The following is an 18,142-nucleotide window of genomic DNA, read 5'->3' as shown; positions in this document are numbered from 1 at the left end:
ATGATGTATTGGCATTTTTATTTTGTTGTATGTGAAATGTTTCTTTCTTCTGGTTTTGCAAGTGAATATGATTTTACCATTCAAGAAAATGGACTTCAGATAGATCAACCTCCTGAAATAGGAACCATTGCCACCATTCAAATCATCATCACACAAAATGATAATGTAGAGGGCATCATTGAATTTGACCCAAAGTATACTGCCTTTGAAGGTAGGTGCAGTTGGTTTATTTAAAAGTTCATCACTATTTTCTACATTACCATTGAATTTTCATGTGTAAATTTTCCTGGTGTGTGTATGTTTGTGTATGTACATGCTCATGGCTTGAGATATACCCTGAGTCGTTCTTTGCCTTAGGTACTTTTCAGGTAAGGTCTAATTTTTCTTTTTAAAAACCTCTTGGCCTCAGTCCATAATTTTCTTTGTGCCTGCAATTATAGGAGTTAGTTAGGTACCATGCCCAGCTTATTAACTGAGGTAGGAAATTTCTATTTGTTTTGACTAGACTGGCATTGAATCATGATCCTGCTAACTTCTTCCTCTTGATGAATAGGTGGGATTACAGGTAGGAGGCCACCAGCATTGTGCTTATTTATTTATTTAGAAAATAAATTTTTAGTTAGCTTTAAGTAGTCGAACATTTTTGTGAAGTGAAAAGTCACATGATTAGGAGCAAATCACTCTAGGAAAACAATTTAACTTGAGAATTATTAAACATCTTTCTGGTTTAACTATTTTTGCAAAAGTCTTTCAAATTACATAATATTTTATTTCCCATGTGATTAGAAATCAGTAGATACTCCTTTTTCAGTGAATACTTTGAAATAAGTATACCACTGGGATGAAGATACAGGTAGTGTCTAAACCTATGATCTTACTTTCTCAAAATTGTTCTTAGCAGCTTTCCTGGCATTGGCAATTCTCTCCTTTAGGAGCACAATACAGAATATATGTCTGTGTTCTGATCTGGATTGGAAGAGATGGCTGCTTCTCAAGGAAAATTATTTTATTCAAATGCAGAATATGAACATATTTCTACAATAAATATATGTTCTTGTTTCTGCAATTAGTCAGTTACCTCTATCAGAATTTCTTGGTTATCTAGAGATTTTGAAAATACACGAAGAATTTACTGTAGTAGATTTCTAATGACTTTCTAATGGATGAGACTTGGAAGGCATTACTGTTTTATGAACAGTATAGCTAGTAACATTGGAAATAAATAAGACTTTGACTTTTACCATTTGCTGATGTCTGACTGATTCCCTGTGTTTAGGTAAATTTTAGGCAACAAATATTTGCATTATAATAAAAGTTTAATGCTATTTAACTGTAAGTGTATAATCTATTCAATGAAATCCTAATATGCAGAGGTTAGTATAACCCAAGAAATGCAAGTATTTTCAAAGAACTTTTCAATTGATATCATTTTTTGAGTATGTGTTTTCATATCCACAAGTAGATTTTTATTGAAACAGTAAATAGAATAGAATTATTTTTATATGTAGACTTTAAAAAATGAATACAATATAACAACATGATGTTCACATGCTGTTGTTGATATTTCAAATACAGGTTTGGAAGCAATCCACAATGTTTTCATTTAATTTTTTTTTGCCAGTCCTGGGCCTTGAACTCAGGGCCTGAGCACTATCCCTGCTTCTTTTTACTCAAGGCTAGCACTCTGCCACTTGAGTCACAGCACCACTTCTGGCCAATCCACAATGTTTTATTTCCCACATATTTGCCGTGTCTCTCTAAAGTACTTTAGTCAGCAAGAATCAATTATTTGTTCAGAAAATAAAGGAGGAATGTCTATGCTAATGAGGTTATTTAAATCCTTTCACTACTCACTATAACTTTTAATATCTGATAAGCATATTCTTTATTTTTTAAGAAAGCCATAAAGGGTTCATTATGACCTATAAAAAATGACAACGTCATATTTAAATGCCAAGCTTAGTCTGGCTGAGGGTTACAGAAGTCGATTGCTTTGTCTGGTGTTTCAGTGAATCCCACATTTCTGTTGCAGTGGAGGAAGATGTGGGGATGGTTGCTGTCCCAGTGAGGAGGCTGCTTGGAACTTATGGCCGAGTGACAGCTGATTTCATCTCTCAGAGTGCCTCTGCTCTTCCTGGAGGAGTGGATTATACCCTGCATGGCAGCACGGCCACCTTCCAACATGGGCAGAACTTAAGTTTTATAAATGTCTCCATCACTGATGATGATGAGAGGTTGGTAGTGTAGGAACCAGTGTGTGTGTGTGTGTGTGTGTGTGTGTGTGTGTGTGTGTGTGTTCATATGCAAGGCAAGGATGTTGTAGTATAACTAATGCATGTATTTCATATCTTGAACACATGTACCATGAATGTCAGATGAAAAAATTTGCGATAAACTGAGGTAGGAAAAGAGGGGTCAACGGTCTCCTGTGGTTGTAGGTGTCATTTTGTTTCAAATAAAGGAAATAACTTTTTTTCTTCAAAAGTCTAGTCTGAATGTAGGAGCATCTTGGGTTTAGCCCCTTGGGCTCTGAGCAGTGACAAAGAGGGGCTGTGTGGTAGCTATCCTGGGTTATATGGTTGTGGTGTCTATCACACTTTATGCTTAGCTCCTTTCCTTACCACTTGCTGGGTGACTGCTGTATGAATATGTATGACAGATTTGGAAAATGACTTGTTATTTGGACTTTAGAAGCATTTTTCATATGTTTAGACTCACAGAATTGCTCCTTCTTGCAATGCAGTGAATTTGAAGAGTTAATTGAAATTCTCCTCACTGGAGCTACTGGGGGAGCGGTCCTCGGGCGCCACCTTGTGAGCAAAATAACCATTGCCAAGAGTGACTCTCCATTTGGCATTGTTCGGTTTCTCAATCAAAGCAAAATCTCAATTCCTAACCCCAATTCCACGTTGATTTTATCCTTGATGCTGGAGCGGACTGCAGGACTCTTGGGAGATATCCAGGTAAACTTCTCCATGTGCTTTTAAAGATAATTTTTGATTTTTTATTTCCTAATTCCTCAAGTAGATTTACTCACAATGAATAATACTTATTAATTATTTTGTAAGTGAAAAGAGGCCTGTGAGTCTGATGAAGTCCATAGAAGGGTACCAGGTACAAGTCTGTGCTTAGGAAATGCTCAAGAGCAAGTCTAAAGTTGAGCAAGTATGTACCGAGTGATTTCTGTTTGCTACCCTTGTTCTAGCGCATAAAGAATTCATTGGTGAATTAGACAGAGCTGGTCTCTGTTCTCACACTGTTCACTTTAGTCAAAAGTCTTGAATGGGGAACACATCAGTAAGATGAGAATTGTGTGGTAACCATAATCTGCTCAATGATTGCTCGTAAAACTGGAAAACCCATTTGTGGGTGACCTGCTAGCTGTTGGGGAATAGCAGGTAAAAGTAGTGGGTAAACTGTGAGCTGACTAATTAGAACCATGAAGGCCTGACATGTTTGAGGCAGGAGAGGCCCCAGGGGTTGGGTGTATTTGAAGTGGTGAACAACATACAAGCTAAGTTAGAGGATTCAATGGGTATTTGGACACATGGAACTCTTTTTTTTTTCTAGTCCTGGGACTTGAACTCAGGGTTTGGACACTATCCCTGAACTCTTTTGATCAAGGCTAGTGCCCTACCACTTTGAGTCACAACTCTACTTATGTGTTCTGGTAGTTAATTGGAGATTAGAGCGTCACAGACTTTTCTGTCTGGGATGGCTTAAAACCCGTGATCCACAGCAAGGATTACAAGCATGAGCTACCGACACCAAGCTCACATGGGACTCTAAAGTCAGGTTAAAGACTGTACTGAGTGCCAACTGGATTCTATTAGGGAGATATTAACAGGAATGAATGTCACTCATAGTTATTCATATACAGCAGCTTACTTGTGCTACTTTGAGGGGAAATGACTTGCAAATAGCAGTGTGAGGCAAGGATGGGCAGGAGGCTACCCCTCTATTAGCACCTGGGTGCCTGGGCCAATAGAGAGCCAGAAGTAGAGGGACACTGAGCATACTTTGGTAGAAAACGTCAATTGGCTAAACATGGAAGCAAAGGAAAATAGTCATCAATTCTATATTTCTGAGGTTCAGAAGCCTGGAGGAGTGGAGGAGGAAAGCCAAGAATTCTGCTTTGGCCAGGTTGTTTGTGATCCTGTTAGATGTGCCCGTGGAGAAGCCATGCTGACCTGGGATGTGTAGGGCATGTTGGGAGTGACCAGAGCTGTGGGCACAACTTTAGCACAGAGAGACATGTGATAGCATGAGACCTCAGTGTATAGGCAAAGATGAGAAGGACGCTCAGCTGAACCTGGGCTCCTGGTATATTGGAATGACGAGTGGGAAGGCAGGAAGGAGGAGAACCAGGAAACCAGGTGTCACATGAATATCATGTAAGTCAAGAGACACAGGACGGTATTTGAGGAGCAATGACACAAGGCTGAGAGTCCCGTGCTGTTGAAAGAACAAAGACCAAGGGAAAGCAGCACCTGGTTTCCTTTCATCATTGATAGGGGAAACATGAATTCAGCATTGTAGAAATATTTATTTCTTATGACAATCATAAAATTTTCTGCTCATCTTTCAGTAGGAAATTAGGCATATTTAGAAAAGAAAAGAAGGCAGCATTTTTATGTAGTTTTGTTGTCTTATGATTGGCAAAGTTGGTGCATACAGCCGGATAGGACATGAACTTTGAAAAAAAAGTTTATATTTCCCTAATACACTCACATTTTTTTCATTAAATTTATATTTCCCTAATACACTCACATTTTTTTTCATTAAATTTTATTGACAAGGTGATGTGCAGAGGGGGTACATAGTAGGGTAGTGAGTACATTTCTTGTCATATTTTTTACACCCTTCTTCATTTTTCTTTCCTTTCCCTAGTTTAGGTAAGCATATATACAATACCCAGTATATCAAAATCATATACAGTAACCACATGGGTATGCCAAAGGAATTTCACCTAGAACATTAAACCCAATGAAAAGAATAGAATCCTCCTGTCCTTCTCTTGGAGTTCTTTTTGCTTATTGTCATCTTATATAATCATGTGTACATAGCTGTTGAGCTATTGTGACCCTCTGATAGGTCTATCCTAGACCTTTTTATGTTTGTTTAGTAGTTGTTTCATTTTAGATACATAACATAAAGTCACTGACCCAAACATGGGGAAATACATTTGAAAATAAATTTGTTATTTTGTAGACCTGGTCTCTACTGTTCCCCCCACCTCCTAACAGTCACATATCAAAGAGACCATGGGCCTTTGTTTTCTGTGTTCTAGGCTTGTCTCGCTCAACATTATCTGTTCAAGCTCTGACCATTTCCCTGCGAATACCAATATTTTATCATTTCTAATTGCTATGTAGTATTCCATTGTGTACAGATACCACATTTTTTGGATCCATTCATCTGCAGTGGGGCATCTGGGTTGTTTCCATATTTTTGGCTATTGTGAATTGTGCAGTGATAAACATGGATGTGCAGATGTGTTTATGGTATCCTGAGACCTGTTGTTCAGGATAGATGCCTAGGAACTAACACACTCACATTTTGATGGTACTGGAGTTTGAACTCAGGAGCTTATATTTGATAGACAAATACTTTATTACTTAAGCCATATTCCTTGGCTTGTTTTGTTTAGTAAAGTTTTGGACTGTTTCAGTTTTTGCCTGAGACTGATCTCATACTCTCATCAATCTACATTACATGTGCCTCCCATACACCTCTTCTGTACTTAGGATTACAAGAGTGAATTACAACATCTAGCCCTGTTATTAAGATGGGATTTTTCCCAGCCTGGCCTCTAAACATTATCCTCTCAATTTCTATATCTTGGATATCTTCCATTAGAGGTGTGAGCCACTAATATGAGTGTGTGTGTCAATATGTTTGTCTAATTAGTTTTATCCATAAAATTGGTATTCTAAATGGATGAAGTTCATATTATGATTTCAATAAATACGATTTTTACCAAAAAAGATGATAAAACAGAAATTTGTGTGAGGATTGCTAGAATAATTCTATATGAATGTGTGTTTTCAATAAAACATATACTGTAATAATTTTTTGCCTAAAATTAATTTCTCTATAAAAATAAACATCCTGCAGGTGAACTGGGAGATAGTGGGACCCAATTCCGAAGTTTTACTGCCGTGGAACAGTGACTTCGCGGAGCCAATGAATGGCACCTTTTATTTTGAAGAGGGAGAAGGTGGCCTGAGAACCATAATCCTTACCATCTATCCTCATGACAAAATTGAAGTTGAAGAGACGTTCAAAATTCAACTCACCCTTGTGAAAGGAGAAGCCACAATAGACTCCAGAGCTAAAGATGTTGTGTTAACCGTAAGTCTGATATTTCTTTTCTCATAAGGTGTTGGAATTAAAGCTCTTCCAGGAAACACATTTATGTTATTTGAAACTCTCTGTGCATAGGTTGTGCCGGGCTCGGGTCGCCTCCCCTGGCGCAGGGGGTCAGGCTCTACTCTACTCTAATCGCTCCCTTTCTCACCCTCTCCCCTGGTCACCCGACCCGCAGGTAAGGCCAGAGTGGAGTGGGGGGCTCAGGAAAGACCTCAGGTGCACGCGGTCGTATGAGATCGCTTTACCTCCCTCCTTGCCCGTGAAGAAAGCCAGGCGTACGCGGATCTCGGACGCTTCAAGAGCAAATCTGATTTAATAAGGGAGTGGCTAGTAGCTGATATAGTAGGGAGCGACGAGAGAAGGGGTGATCAACCAAAGAGCTGGCGATAGGCTGGCGAGCTTGTCATAGGACCCCCTCATGAGCTAACATCACTTGCTTAGCACCCTCCCAGAGGTGAAAAGCCCACGAGACTGGGGGGCACATGGGCTGGCGAGAAAGTTGGGGGGCTGGTTACAAAGCCAGTTCTTCTGGTTCCGGACCCAGAGAATTATGGCCTGCGTCCGCATTCCCCCAGGGCTGGGGGAAGGGTGGCGTCTCGGGAGCGCTCTCCATTGCCCTTCCCCCCCCCCAAGGCCAAAGCTGAACCCCAACAGGTTGAGTTGGAAATAATAAAGCCACATAAAGTCATAATTACTTGGAATCAAACTTTATCACTTTTGGTGGTAGTTCATTTTGTAGCCTTGTTTATTTTTATAAAAAAAAGTTTTAATGCTTCGAATAGTTAAGAAATTTGAACTATAAGACTCAGACTCAGTACTGAGGAGGACCTTGTCTATTTAGAGTCAACTGATGGTAAATGTCAATCAAGTTTATCAAATGCCATCACAGCAGAGACTAGTGAGTGTCTGGAAACTGCACCATAGCCTTGACAGTTTCTTGAATAAAATGAACAAATGCAGAGTTTTGTTGCCTCTATTTACCTGTGATCATAGCGCATAGAAGCAACTTGGTGGCAACAAATTGGGTGTAGAAAACAAAACAAAGCAAAAGTCAGGATTCAATGTATTGCTCTACTTTGGGGGTTCTATGTTGTAGTTTTTTACTTATTCCCTTTATCTTTGCAGAATAGGAACTCAATTGTTTTAGACAATAATCTGTTTAGTAAGGAAGTTAAAAGAAAATCTGAGTAGCTAATCAGATGTTATTCATTTCATTACTTTGTTCTCTCAGCTTAACTGTATGTTAACAAGTTGGATGTTATCACTTAATCATAGTTGTGCAAATCCTGTTTACTATGCTCTCTGTTAATGGTTTTCAGATACAAAAGTTTGGTGACCCCAATGGAGTTGTTCATTTTGCTCCTGTGTCTTTATCTAAGAAGACCTATGCAGAGCCACTAGCCGAGGAAGGACCACTCATCATCACACTGTTCGTCAGAAGAGTCAAAGGCACCTTTGGGGAGATTAAGGTATTTTTTATTTGTTTTTTTCTCTTTCTCTCTCTCTCTCTCTTTGTTCCTCTCTCTCGCCTTCCTTCCTTTCTTCCTTCCTTCACTCTCTCTCTCCCTCTCTCCCTCTCTCCCCCTTCCTCCCTCCTAACCTCTCCCCCCCCCCTCTCTCTCCCTTCTTCTTTTTTTAATTCCAGCTCCAGGAATAGAACTCAAGGCCTGGGTGCTGTCCCTGAGTGTTTTTTTTTTCTTTTCTTTTCTCAAAGGTAGTATTCTAACCACTTGAGTCACAGCCCCACTTCTGGCTTTTTGCTGGTTAACTAGAAAGAAGAGTTTTATGGAGTTTCCTGTCTGGACTGCCTTCAAACCCTTATCCTCAGATTTCAGCTAGTATTACAAGAGTGAGCCAAGACACCTGGCTCATGGTTTTTCTAAGTAGCAAATCAATTAGCCTAACAAATGTGGTTGGGGAAAATGCAGAAAATCTCCATTTTCTAAATAAGTAAATGAATAAATATACATACATGTGTATCTGTATATATTATAAATTGAAGTCCCTGAACTTTTAGAGAAAATGAGAGACCACATTTAAGACGATTCAGCTTTCTCCCAGCATTGACCTTGCCATCTCTCTAAGTTTTCTTAGAATTACTTACAAAGCCCATTCTTACACTGAATCCTGAAAACCGAACAACTTCTTGCTACAACATAGTCTTTCCTACTTAAGCTTCTTAGTGACCTTTGTAACTTACTTCTTGAATTCTTCAGAGCTTTATTTTTCAAAAGAAAATTTCCTTTTAGCAAGTGTTTTTTTTTAAGAGGATGAAATTGTGTGTATATTGGTGGAGCTTGAAGATGCTCCTCAAAGTTCCTCTGGTATTTGGTTAATGGGTTTGATCATTTGTTTGTCAGGGGAAAAAAATGACTTTTTAACCATTTGTTAGAAAAACAGAAAAAATAAAAATTTCCCATAAAATAGTTCTCTTCCTATATTAAAGGTTTTCTGGAGATCAGAAATATCTAAGAAAGAATGATGAAATCTTTTGTTATGGTTTAGATATCCTGTTACTAAAAATACACAATAAATTTTGATGCCAACAGCAAACTTTTTATTTAGTTTTTACCTTCCAATAATATGTGAATAACCAATGGATTTGTGGAATTAGAATATTCAAGTTCACATGTTTCTCTTTATCTCTTTAAGTTGGCTTATTACTCTAGAAGCAGGTGAAATAATATTATTTTTAAACAATCTTGTCCTCGATATTGTATGTGAGAGTTCTAAATGAATACATACATGGATAAGTTGGCTTTGCACATTAGAAGGCATACAGCCAGATGCAAGAGGGTTGCTTATGCCTGTAATCCTAGGTACTCAGGACACTTATTGCTAACAAACTACTCAGAAAAGCTGGAAATGGCTCTGTGGCGCAAATGGTGGAGTGTTAGCCTTGAGCAAAAGAAGCTCAGGGACAGCACCCAGGCTCTGAGTTCCAGCCCTATATATGTGTGTGTACATATATATGTATATATATATATATGTATACATATATATACACATATACATATCAAGTCATAATTGAAATTTCTCTTTGTATATTATAGAGGAAAAACAATTTAAAGGGCTGGGGATTCACATAGTGCATTAAATATGTTTCTTGGATTCTTTTCACTTTTATTTTAGGTTAACTGGGAATTAAGTAGTGACTTTGATATCACTGGAGACTTCCTGTCCACAAATGGGTTTTTCACCATGGCTGATGGAGAAAGTGAAGCAAGTTTCGATGTTCACTTGCTGCCAGATGACACCCCTGAGATCGAGGAAGCCTATGTGGTCCAGCTTGTCTCTGTGGAGGGAGGAGGAAAACTGGATCAGGAGAATTGCATCACATGGTTCTCTGTTTCTGCAAATGATGACCCACATGGTGTATTTGCCCTGCATCCAGATCACCAATCCATTCTCATTGGGAAGAACCTTACGAGATCCATCAAAATCAATGTAACCAGGCTTGCAGGAGCATTTGGAGACGTAGCTGTTAGATTTCGAATAGCATCCAATCATAAAGAAGAACTATTCACTCCTGAAAATATGGAGGGGCAGCTGGTAGTCAGAGATGGAGCCAGATACAAAGTGGACACAGTGCCAATAAAAATTCAGGTTAGTGTGTAGGTTCCATTTTGGGGCCATCCATTCTCTTAGCGCTCCTTTAGGAGAGCTTTTGTTTTCCTTATGATCAGATGCAAGTCTTATTGGGGTATCCAGTGAAACATGAAAAATGCCTAAAGAAATTCCTGGTAACTATTCAAGAGAACCGCTAAAGAATTGACACGTGTAAGCACATTCCACATGCAGATATAAATGTAGTTTTGTCCATATGATAGCAGGCACCCGTTTATTTATTTTTTTATTTTTCTTGTTTATTGTCAAAGTGATGTAGAGAGGTTACAGTTTCATACATTAGGCATTGGATACATTTCTTTTACTGTTTGTTACCTCCTCCCTCATTCCCCTTCCCACCTCCACCTTTCCCTCTCCCCCACATGAGTTTTTCAGTTGGTTTACACCAAACAATTTTGCAAGCATTGCTTTTGTAGTCATTTGTCTTTTTATCCTGTGTCTTCGATTTCGGTATTCCCTTTCACTTTCCTAATTCTAATACCAGTATATACAGTTTCCAATGTACTGAGATAAGATAGAGTAATAGTGCCGGTACAACGACAGGAAGGGGATACAAGAGGATCATCAACAATAGGAGCTACGGTTTCACATGGCATATTGAAAGTAATTACAACAGTGATATGTGAATCATTTCCATAACATGGAGTTCATTTCACTTAGCATTATCTTATGCATTCATGGGGCAGAGCTATTAGGCTCTTGTGATCCTCTGCTGTGACTAGCCTAGACCTGTGCTAATTATTCCCTATGAGGGAGACCATAGACTCCATGTATCTTTGGGGTCTGGCTCATTTCACTTAGTATAATTTTTACCAAGTCCTTCCATTTCCTTACGAATGGGGCTATGTCATTCTTTCTGATAGAGGGATAAAATTCCATTGTGTATATGTACCACATTTTCCTGATCCATTCATCTACTGAAGGGCATCTGGGTTGGTTCCATATTTTAGCTATGACAAATTGTGCTGTGATGAACACTGTTGTGCCGGTGGCTTTAGTGTGTTCTTCTTTATGGTCTTTTGGGTAGATGCCCAAAAATGGGCAATATTGCCATTTTGACTATATTAATCCTCCCAATCCAGGAGCATGGGAGGTTTTTCCATTTCCTTAGTTCTGCCTTAATTTCATTTTTCATGTTTTTAAAGTTCTCATCATAGAGGTATTTCACTTCTTTGGTTAAGGTTATTCCTAGGTATTTTATGTGATTTGAGGCTATTGCAAAAGGAGTTGCTTTCCTGATTTCAGCCTCAGTCTTTGGGTCATTAGCATATAGAAAGGCCATTGATTTTTGAGGGTTTATTTTATATCCTGCAACTTTGCAGCTCTAGTAGCTTGGGAGTAGAGTCTATGGGGTTCTTTATGTATAGGATCTAATCATCTGCAAAGAGAGAAAGTTTAACTTCATCTTTTCCTATTTGGATCCCCCCCTTTTTTGTTTGTTTGTTTGTTTTTTGTCAGTCCTAGGGCTTGAACTCGGGTCCTGAGCACTGTCCCTGGCTTCTTTTTGCTCAAGGCTAGCACTCTGCCACTTGAGCCACAGTGCCATTTCTGGCCATTTTCTGTATATGTGGTGCTGGGGAATTGAACCCAGGGCTTTATATATACAAGGCAAGCACACTTGCCACTAGGCCATATCCCCAGCCCCTTTATGGATCCCCTTTATGTTTTCTTCTTACCTGATTGCTCTGGCTAGGAATTCTAGTACTATGTTGAAGAGCAGGGGAGAGAGCATACATCCCTGTCTTGCTCCTGATTTTAAAGGGAATGGCTTTAGCTTTTCACCGTTTAGAATTATGCTTGCTGTTGGTTTGTCATAAACTGACTTTATTATATTCAGGAGTGTTCCCTGGAATCCCAATTTTTCCAGGGTTTTTATCATAAATGGGTGCTGGATTTTATCGAATGCCTCTTGCGCATCCAGATATATAACCATGTGGTTTTTTACCTTGCTCCAGTTGATGTGGTGGATTACATTAATTGACTTGCGTATATTGAACCAACTTTGCATCCCTGGGATGAATCCAGTTTGATCCTGGTGTATGATATTTTTGATGACCTGTTGAAGTCGATTGGCTAGAATTTTGTTGAGAATTTTTGCATCTATGTTCATCAGGGAAATCAGTGTATAGTTCTCTTTCCGAGATGAGTCCCTGGCTGGTTTTGGGATGAGCGTTATACTGGCTTCATAGAATGTGTCTGGTAGTGAACTTTCTCTTTCAATTTCATTGAAGATTTTGAGAAATATTGGTGTGAGTTCTGTTTTGAAGGCCTTGTAGAATTCTGCTGTGAATCCATCTGGACCTTGGAGATCACTTATTGCCGTTTCTATTTCAATGCTGGATACGGGTCTGTTTAGAAGGTTTAAATCTTCATGGTTGAGTTTGGAGATATCAATTTTTTTCTAGGAAATCATCCATTTCTTCCAGGTTCTCAAATTTGTTGGCATAAAGGTTTGCAAACCAGCTTCTTGAATTTGTTGGCATAAAGGTTTGCAAAATAGTCCCTTATTGTGTTCTGAATTTTGGTTATTTCTGTGGTGATGTTACCTGTTTTATCTCTGATCTTGTTTATTTGGTTGTGCTGCCTTCATTTTTTGTTCAGGTTCACTAGGGGTCTGTCTATCTTGGAAATGTGGAAAAGAGTAGAATTGGTAGAAAGAACAAGGTTAAATTGATAGACAATGGAGAGTCAGCAGAAAAGAGTGAAGGTGGTAATCATAGGAAAGTAATTTTAAAGAAAGAGCTTGTGAAGAGAGAAACAAAGAAAACATACTGGAAGACAAATGCACAAAACACAAAAAAAGTTATCAAAAAAAATCCAGAAAAACAAAGAAAAAACCCGATAAAACAAATAAAAATGGAAAACACAAACAAACAATGTCTCAGAAATGAAAAATAGAAAAAAAAAAAAAGACTTTAAAAAATGTTTTAAAAAAATAGAGTCTTCCTTGTTTGGGTGGGCTTTCTCCAGTCTCTGGTTTCCTTCCGATGGTCTGCAGTATATTTTGCTGCTTGGCTGGTTTGACTTGCTTTCAGTTTGCAGGGGGTAGATCTGCCTTGTCCCTCCTCCCCTGTTAGTGAAATCCTGGGGCTCTGTGGTTCACACAGCTTGCACGTGTGACTTGGGTGTCCTCTGTAGATGGGTGACATGAACAGTCTTGGGAACCGTGCCGTGGCTCGCTCCTCCCATCTGCTGTGGGGTCACTGCCTTTAATGCCTGGCTTTGAATAGGCTGAAGGCTCAGCAGGGTGGGGCACCTCTGGCCTGGTTTACCTGGCTGAGAACTGCTTGCCTGGGGGAGGTTCCTACCTCCCTGGGTGGGGCAACCTCCTGGGCAGGGCGGCCTCTTGGGTGGAGCTGGCTATGGAATTCAGCTCCATTTCAGGCTGGGAATTGGGCTTCCTCTGTGATGGGACCATTTATCTGTCTCTGGAACTGTTTATTCTCCTGTCTGGTTGATCTTTGCTGCCAGTAGCTGCTCGCCACTTTCATATTAATTTAGAAATTCTGGCGGGCAGGGCAGGGCACCTCTGGCTGACTTCACCTGAGTCTGTGAGCCTCAGCCGGGACATGCCTCCTGCCTGGGCAAGGCTCATTCTCCTGGGTGGAGCTGGCTCTCACTGGTCAGTCCCTCTTGCCCTTTTCAAAGATGGCCCCTTTGTCTTCGCTTTCCCCAGGCCTGCTTTAGTTCCAGTCTGGTCTGACCCTATGCCAGTATCAAAGATGGCGCTTTGCTCTGGCAGTGGGGAAAAGGCTAGCTTCCAGAAGCTGCTCTGTGGGTGCTAGTGAGAATGTCTTTTGTGGGGTACTCACGCTTTCTCTGTGATTTCTGCCCATGTGTTCGCAGCCTATGATCTGCGTCTGTCTGCTGCCGTCTGGAGGATTTCTTCCTGGTTGTCGTTGTGTGCGTTAGGTATGGGGACTGTGGGGCACTGTGCCGGCGCTGGCACTGGCATGGTGGCAGGTCGCCGCCCGGAGCGCAAATCTGTGTTTTCAAGCCAGCAAAGTCGATTTTTCCTTCCTGGCCAGAACCCTTGTATGGTTATAACTTACTTGGGCTGTCTTTCTAGGAGTAAAAGTTTCTCTGGATTGGTAAAACTGGGATGTCGGTGGGAGCTTAGCTAGGGCTCTGCTGCTCCTCTGCTGTCTTCCCCAAATCTTCCCAAGCACCTGTTTAGTACTTACAAAGTTCAAGGGAGTACAATGAGAATGACTAATTTGTGCTTCCAGTGCTTGAAGAGCCACTTAAATAAAAAGACCCATATCTCCTTCTGTTCTTGAACACTGAAGACTGAAAATTAGTTATGATTTTATGGGATGGTGGGGAGGGGAGAGAGCAGTATACTCCCAGCATTTAAGGTGAGGATAGGGGTACACATACTTCTTGTGGCTCAGATAGATACCTCCATAGATTTTTCTCAGAACCCAAAAAAGTTAGTTGAGAGATTTTTTTTCTTAATATTTCCTGAAATGGTACAGTCCCTATGATTTTCTCTATTAGAAGAGAAACTAATGTATTTCAGTATGTATGGCATTATTTCTGGGCATTAATTTATCTTACAATTGAGAAAGACGTATACCCAGAAGTATCAAATTGAAATCATCTTGTGAAAAAATCTGCAGGATACATTGTGGATCTGGAAGAGAGTCACAAGGTCCTGAAGAGAGGATGTGCTCTCTTTGGAGGGATTGTAAAGTGTGGAGCTCTGAAGCCTTTTAGGAATACCCAGATTGTTTCCACAGAAAGCTTATCATGGTTGTTGTTCTCAGAGGAGTACAGTGGTCAGCATTGTTAGTTAAGAAAGAACTAGGGTCCCAAAACAAGGCATCTGACATTTTGACCAGATGCTTTCCCCTTCCCCAAAGATTGGTGGAAATGTCTGTGGAATTGTAGCAGGAGTGATTCCCATTGTTGATCTTGAGCTATAGACCAAGCAAGAACTGACATAAACAGGGACACTGGAACTAGTAATTTATGTACAGTTGGTTTTTTAGATCTACTTACAACATTGTCAAAAAATAATGGACAGAATTCCTTTAAAACACTAATAGAACTTAAGTGCTAGTGTCTCATACCAGTATACTTAGCCACTCAGGACACTGAGACCTGGGTCATGATTCAAAACTTTGTCAGGTAGAATAACCCATAAGGCTCTATAACCAATTAACCAGCAAAGTGCCAGACAAGAGGCATGGCTTAAATGGTAGAACATCAACCATGAACAAGAAAACAGAAAGAACATGAAACTCCAAGTCCAAGTAGATATCTAAGATTTTTTAAAATATAAGATTCGGTAAATTTATGGTAAAAAATTATATACTGCTATTCATGCCTATCACACAGGAAATTGTGTCTGGGGAGTTTTGAAGGATAGGTGGTTGCTTTTTATTTCATGTGGAAAGCTTCATGATTTATTTAAAAAGGTACTTGGCAGTCCTAAGACCATATTTATGTTATCAGATATGAATTTACATTATTAGCTATAAATTACTTAAGGCATTGGAACATCTATTTAATTGCATTTACAATTTCTATTTTCAACAAAGACTTAGCTGAAGTTTATTACCTTATAAAGGACAAGAGCTTTCCTTCCCCCAACATTTTCCCTCAACCAGTTTTAATCTACATATGTTCCCCCCCCCCCGATACATTGCTTATCTCTCTCTCTCTCTTTTTTCTGGCCAGTCCTGGGTCTTGAACTCAGGACCTGAGCACTGTGCCTGGCTTCTTTTTGCTCAGGGCTAGCACTCTGCCACTTGAGCCACAGCACCACTTCTGGCCATTTTCTGTGTATATGGTGCTGAGGAATCGAACCCAGGGCTTCATGTATACAAGGTACGCACTCTTGCCACTAGGCCATATTCCCAGCCCTTCTCTGATACATTGTAAGATGTGTAACACATCTAGAGTACTAGGTGTTGCTAAGCTAGTACTTCAAGATAACTATTTGGGACAAAATGTGACAAGCTCATAAAACAGAATTTCTTCCTAGGCCCAGTTTCTTGTACCCTCCTGGCTATCAAACACTGTTCTTTGAGGACTGACTTATTAGTCATGAGTTTACATTACAATTCTCCCTGCTCCATTTTTATGGGAGAAGCCAGGCCAGTCATCAAGAATACCCAAAGCCATATATGTATATCATACCTATGTTGTAGCTTCTAACCTTTGGCAGGATCATTGGACTAAGGGAAGATTCTGTCAGGCTCTGGAATATAAAAGACTCCTGAAGAAGACTTAGCACCAGGCCCTTGGATTGAATTGTAAACTGTTGCCATACTTGGCTGAATACTGTGTTCTTGTATGGGGTATACACTGGCAGCAAGAAGCATTGTCACATGAAAGGGACAAATCAAGGCTTATAACAATATAAATCAGAATACAGGAGGAAGTTTACATTTGTGGCTGGGTCGTTTACTGAGCATTTATGCTGTGCTGTCATTGTGAGCAGCTCAGTATTCACAAAGAGGAATGAGTCATAATTCCTGTTATTATATGGCTTTAGTTTGATAGAGTGAGCCCATTGGTATCCAGTTATAAAAGCATGTGGGTAAGCAGTGCTGGTAGTGCTTAGAGTATTGTGGGATGTACATAGAGTATTATAGGATCATAGTTTTTGATGGTAAATATATAAAATGAATAATGTTGAGTCAATGTTGGGTTATGGAAAGAAAATGTGAACTATTACTGGAAAATTTCAAGTTCTTTGCATATTAATAGAAGCCTCTTCAGTAGCCGTACAGGCTATTCCTCCAATCTGTGATGTCTCACATTCAACTTTAATGTTCATTACTTTGGGGTAATGAGCATATACAAGTCTGTGTGCATTTGTTTGCCCCATGAGTGGAGGAGCCACATGGAAAAGGAGAAGTGACAGGATACTTGGGGATGATAACTGGTCCTTCATTCTTTAGGAAATGGATGCAAAAGCATTAGCTGCTCAGCCAGTGGCTGGTTGAGGTAGGGATAAGCAATATAGGAAAGTTGAGATGCCCATGAACTGGAGTGATAGTACTGCTTATGACTCATTCATTCCCTTAGCACTTGGCTTGAAATTCATTTTCAAAAATAAATGCCATTTTGTGGGGCTGGGAATGTGCCTTAGTGGTAGAGTGCATGCCTAGTATGCCCAAAGCCCTGGGTTCAATTCCTTAGCACCATATAAACTGAAAAGGCTGGAAGTGATGCTGTGGCTCAAGAGGTAGAGTGCTAGCCTTGACCAAAAAGAAGCCAGGGACAGTGCTCAGGCCCTGAGTCTAAGCCTCAGGACTATCAAAAAAAATTGTTATTTTGCAAGACGAAAACATCGGTTTCCTCATGTTATACATCATTTCAAAGCACCAGGTATATGTTGTGTCCCTTGATGGGTGGAATGGACATAAACATTCATTAAGTTTTAGAAGAAGATACTTGTCAATGACTTTTCTATATGCCAACAACCCAAAGACCAAGGCCGAAATCAGGAAAGCAACTCCTTTTGCAAGAGCCTCATAAAACATAAAATACATAGGAATAACCTTAGCCAAAGAAGTGAAAGACCTCTATGATGAGAACTTTAAAAACATGAAAAACGAAATTAAGGCAGAACTACGGAAATGGAAAATCCTCCCATGCTCCTGGATTGGGAGGATTAATATGGTCAAAAATGGCAATATTGCCAAAGGCTATGTAAAATTCAATGCAATACCCATTAATATCCCAACACCATTTTTTAATGAAATAGAGGAAGCAATACAGAAATTCATATGGAACAATAAAGGACCCCGAATAGCAAAAACAATCCTAAGTAGAAAGAACAGTGCTGAAGGAATTACAATACCAAACGTCAAACTGTATTACAAAGCTATAGTAATAAAAACAGCTTGGTATTGGCACAGGAATGGGCCTGAAGACCAATGGAGCAGAACTGAAGACCCAGCAATGAACCTGCAGAATTATGCCTACTTAATCTTTGATAAAGGAGCTAAAAAAATAGGATGGAAGAAAGATAACCTCTTTAACGAATGGTGCTGGCAAAACTCGTTCAACACCTGCAACAAATTAGAACTAGATCCTTATATATCACCCTGTACCAAAACCAATTACAAATAGATCAAAGACTGAAATAAAAACAAATACCTTGAAAACACTAAAGGAAGGAGTA

General features: G+C 39.7%; 1 protein-coding gene across 1 annotated transcript in view; it reads left to right on the top strand.

Moving 5' to 3' along the window:
- Nucleotides 1-18,142, top strand: part of Adgrv1 (adhesion G protein-coupled receptor V1) — a 496,777-nt gene that overhangs the window by 164,775 nt on the left and 313,860 nt on the right. Inside the window, exons 64-69 of the mRNA XM_048331390.1 lie at nucleotides 63-211; nucleotides 2,033-2,234; nucleotides 2,744-2,963; nucleotides 6,118-6,354; nucleotides 7,692-7,841; nucleotides 9,505-9,978. Of these exons, the coding sequence (XP_048187347.1) occupies nucleotides 63-211; nucleotides 2,033-2,234; nucleotides 2,744-2,963; nucleotides 6,118-6,354; nucleotides 7,692-7,841; nucleotides 9,505-9,978 (1,432 nt within the window). The remainder of the gene's footprint in view (nucleotides 1-62; nucleotides 212-2,032; nucleotides 2,235-2,743; nucleotides 2,964-6,117; nucleotides 6,355-7,691; nucleotides 7,842-9,504; nucleotides 9,979-18,142) is intronic.

The sequence above is a fragment of the Perognathus longimembris genome, chromosome 22 (genome assembly GCF_023159225.1).
Source record: "Perognathus longimembris pacificus isolate PPM17 chromosome 22, ASM2315922v1, whole genome shotgun sequence".
Lineage (NCBI taxonomy): Eukaryota > Metazoa > Chordata > Mammalia > Rodentia > Heteromyidae > Perognathus > Perognathus longimembris.
The sequence above is the reverse complement of the archived record's forward strand: the minus strand, read 5'-3'. Positions and strand labels throughout refer to the sequence as shown.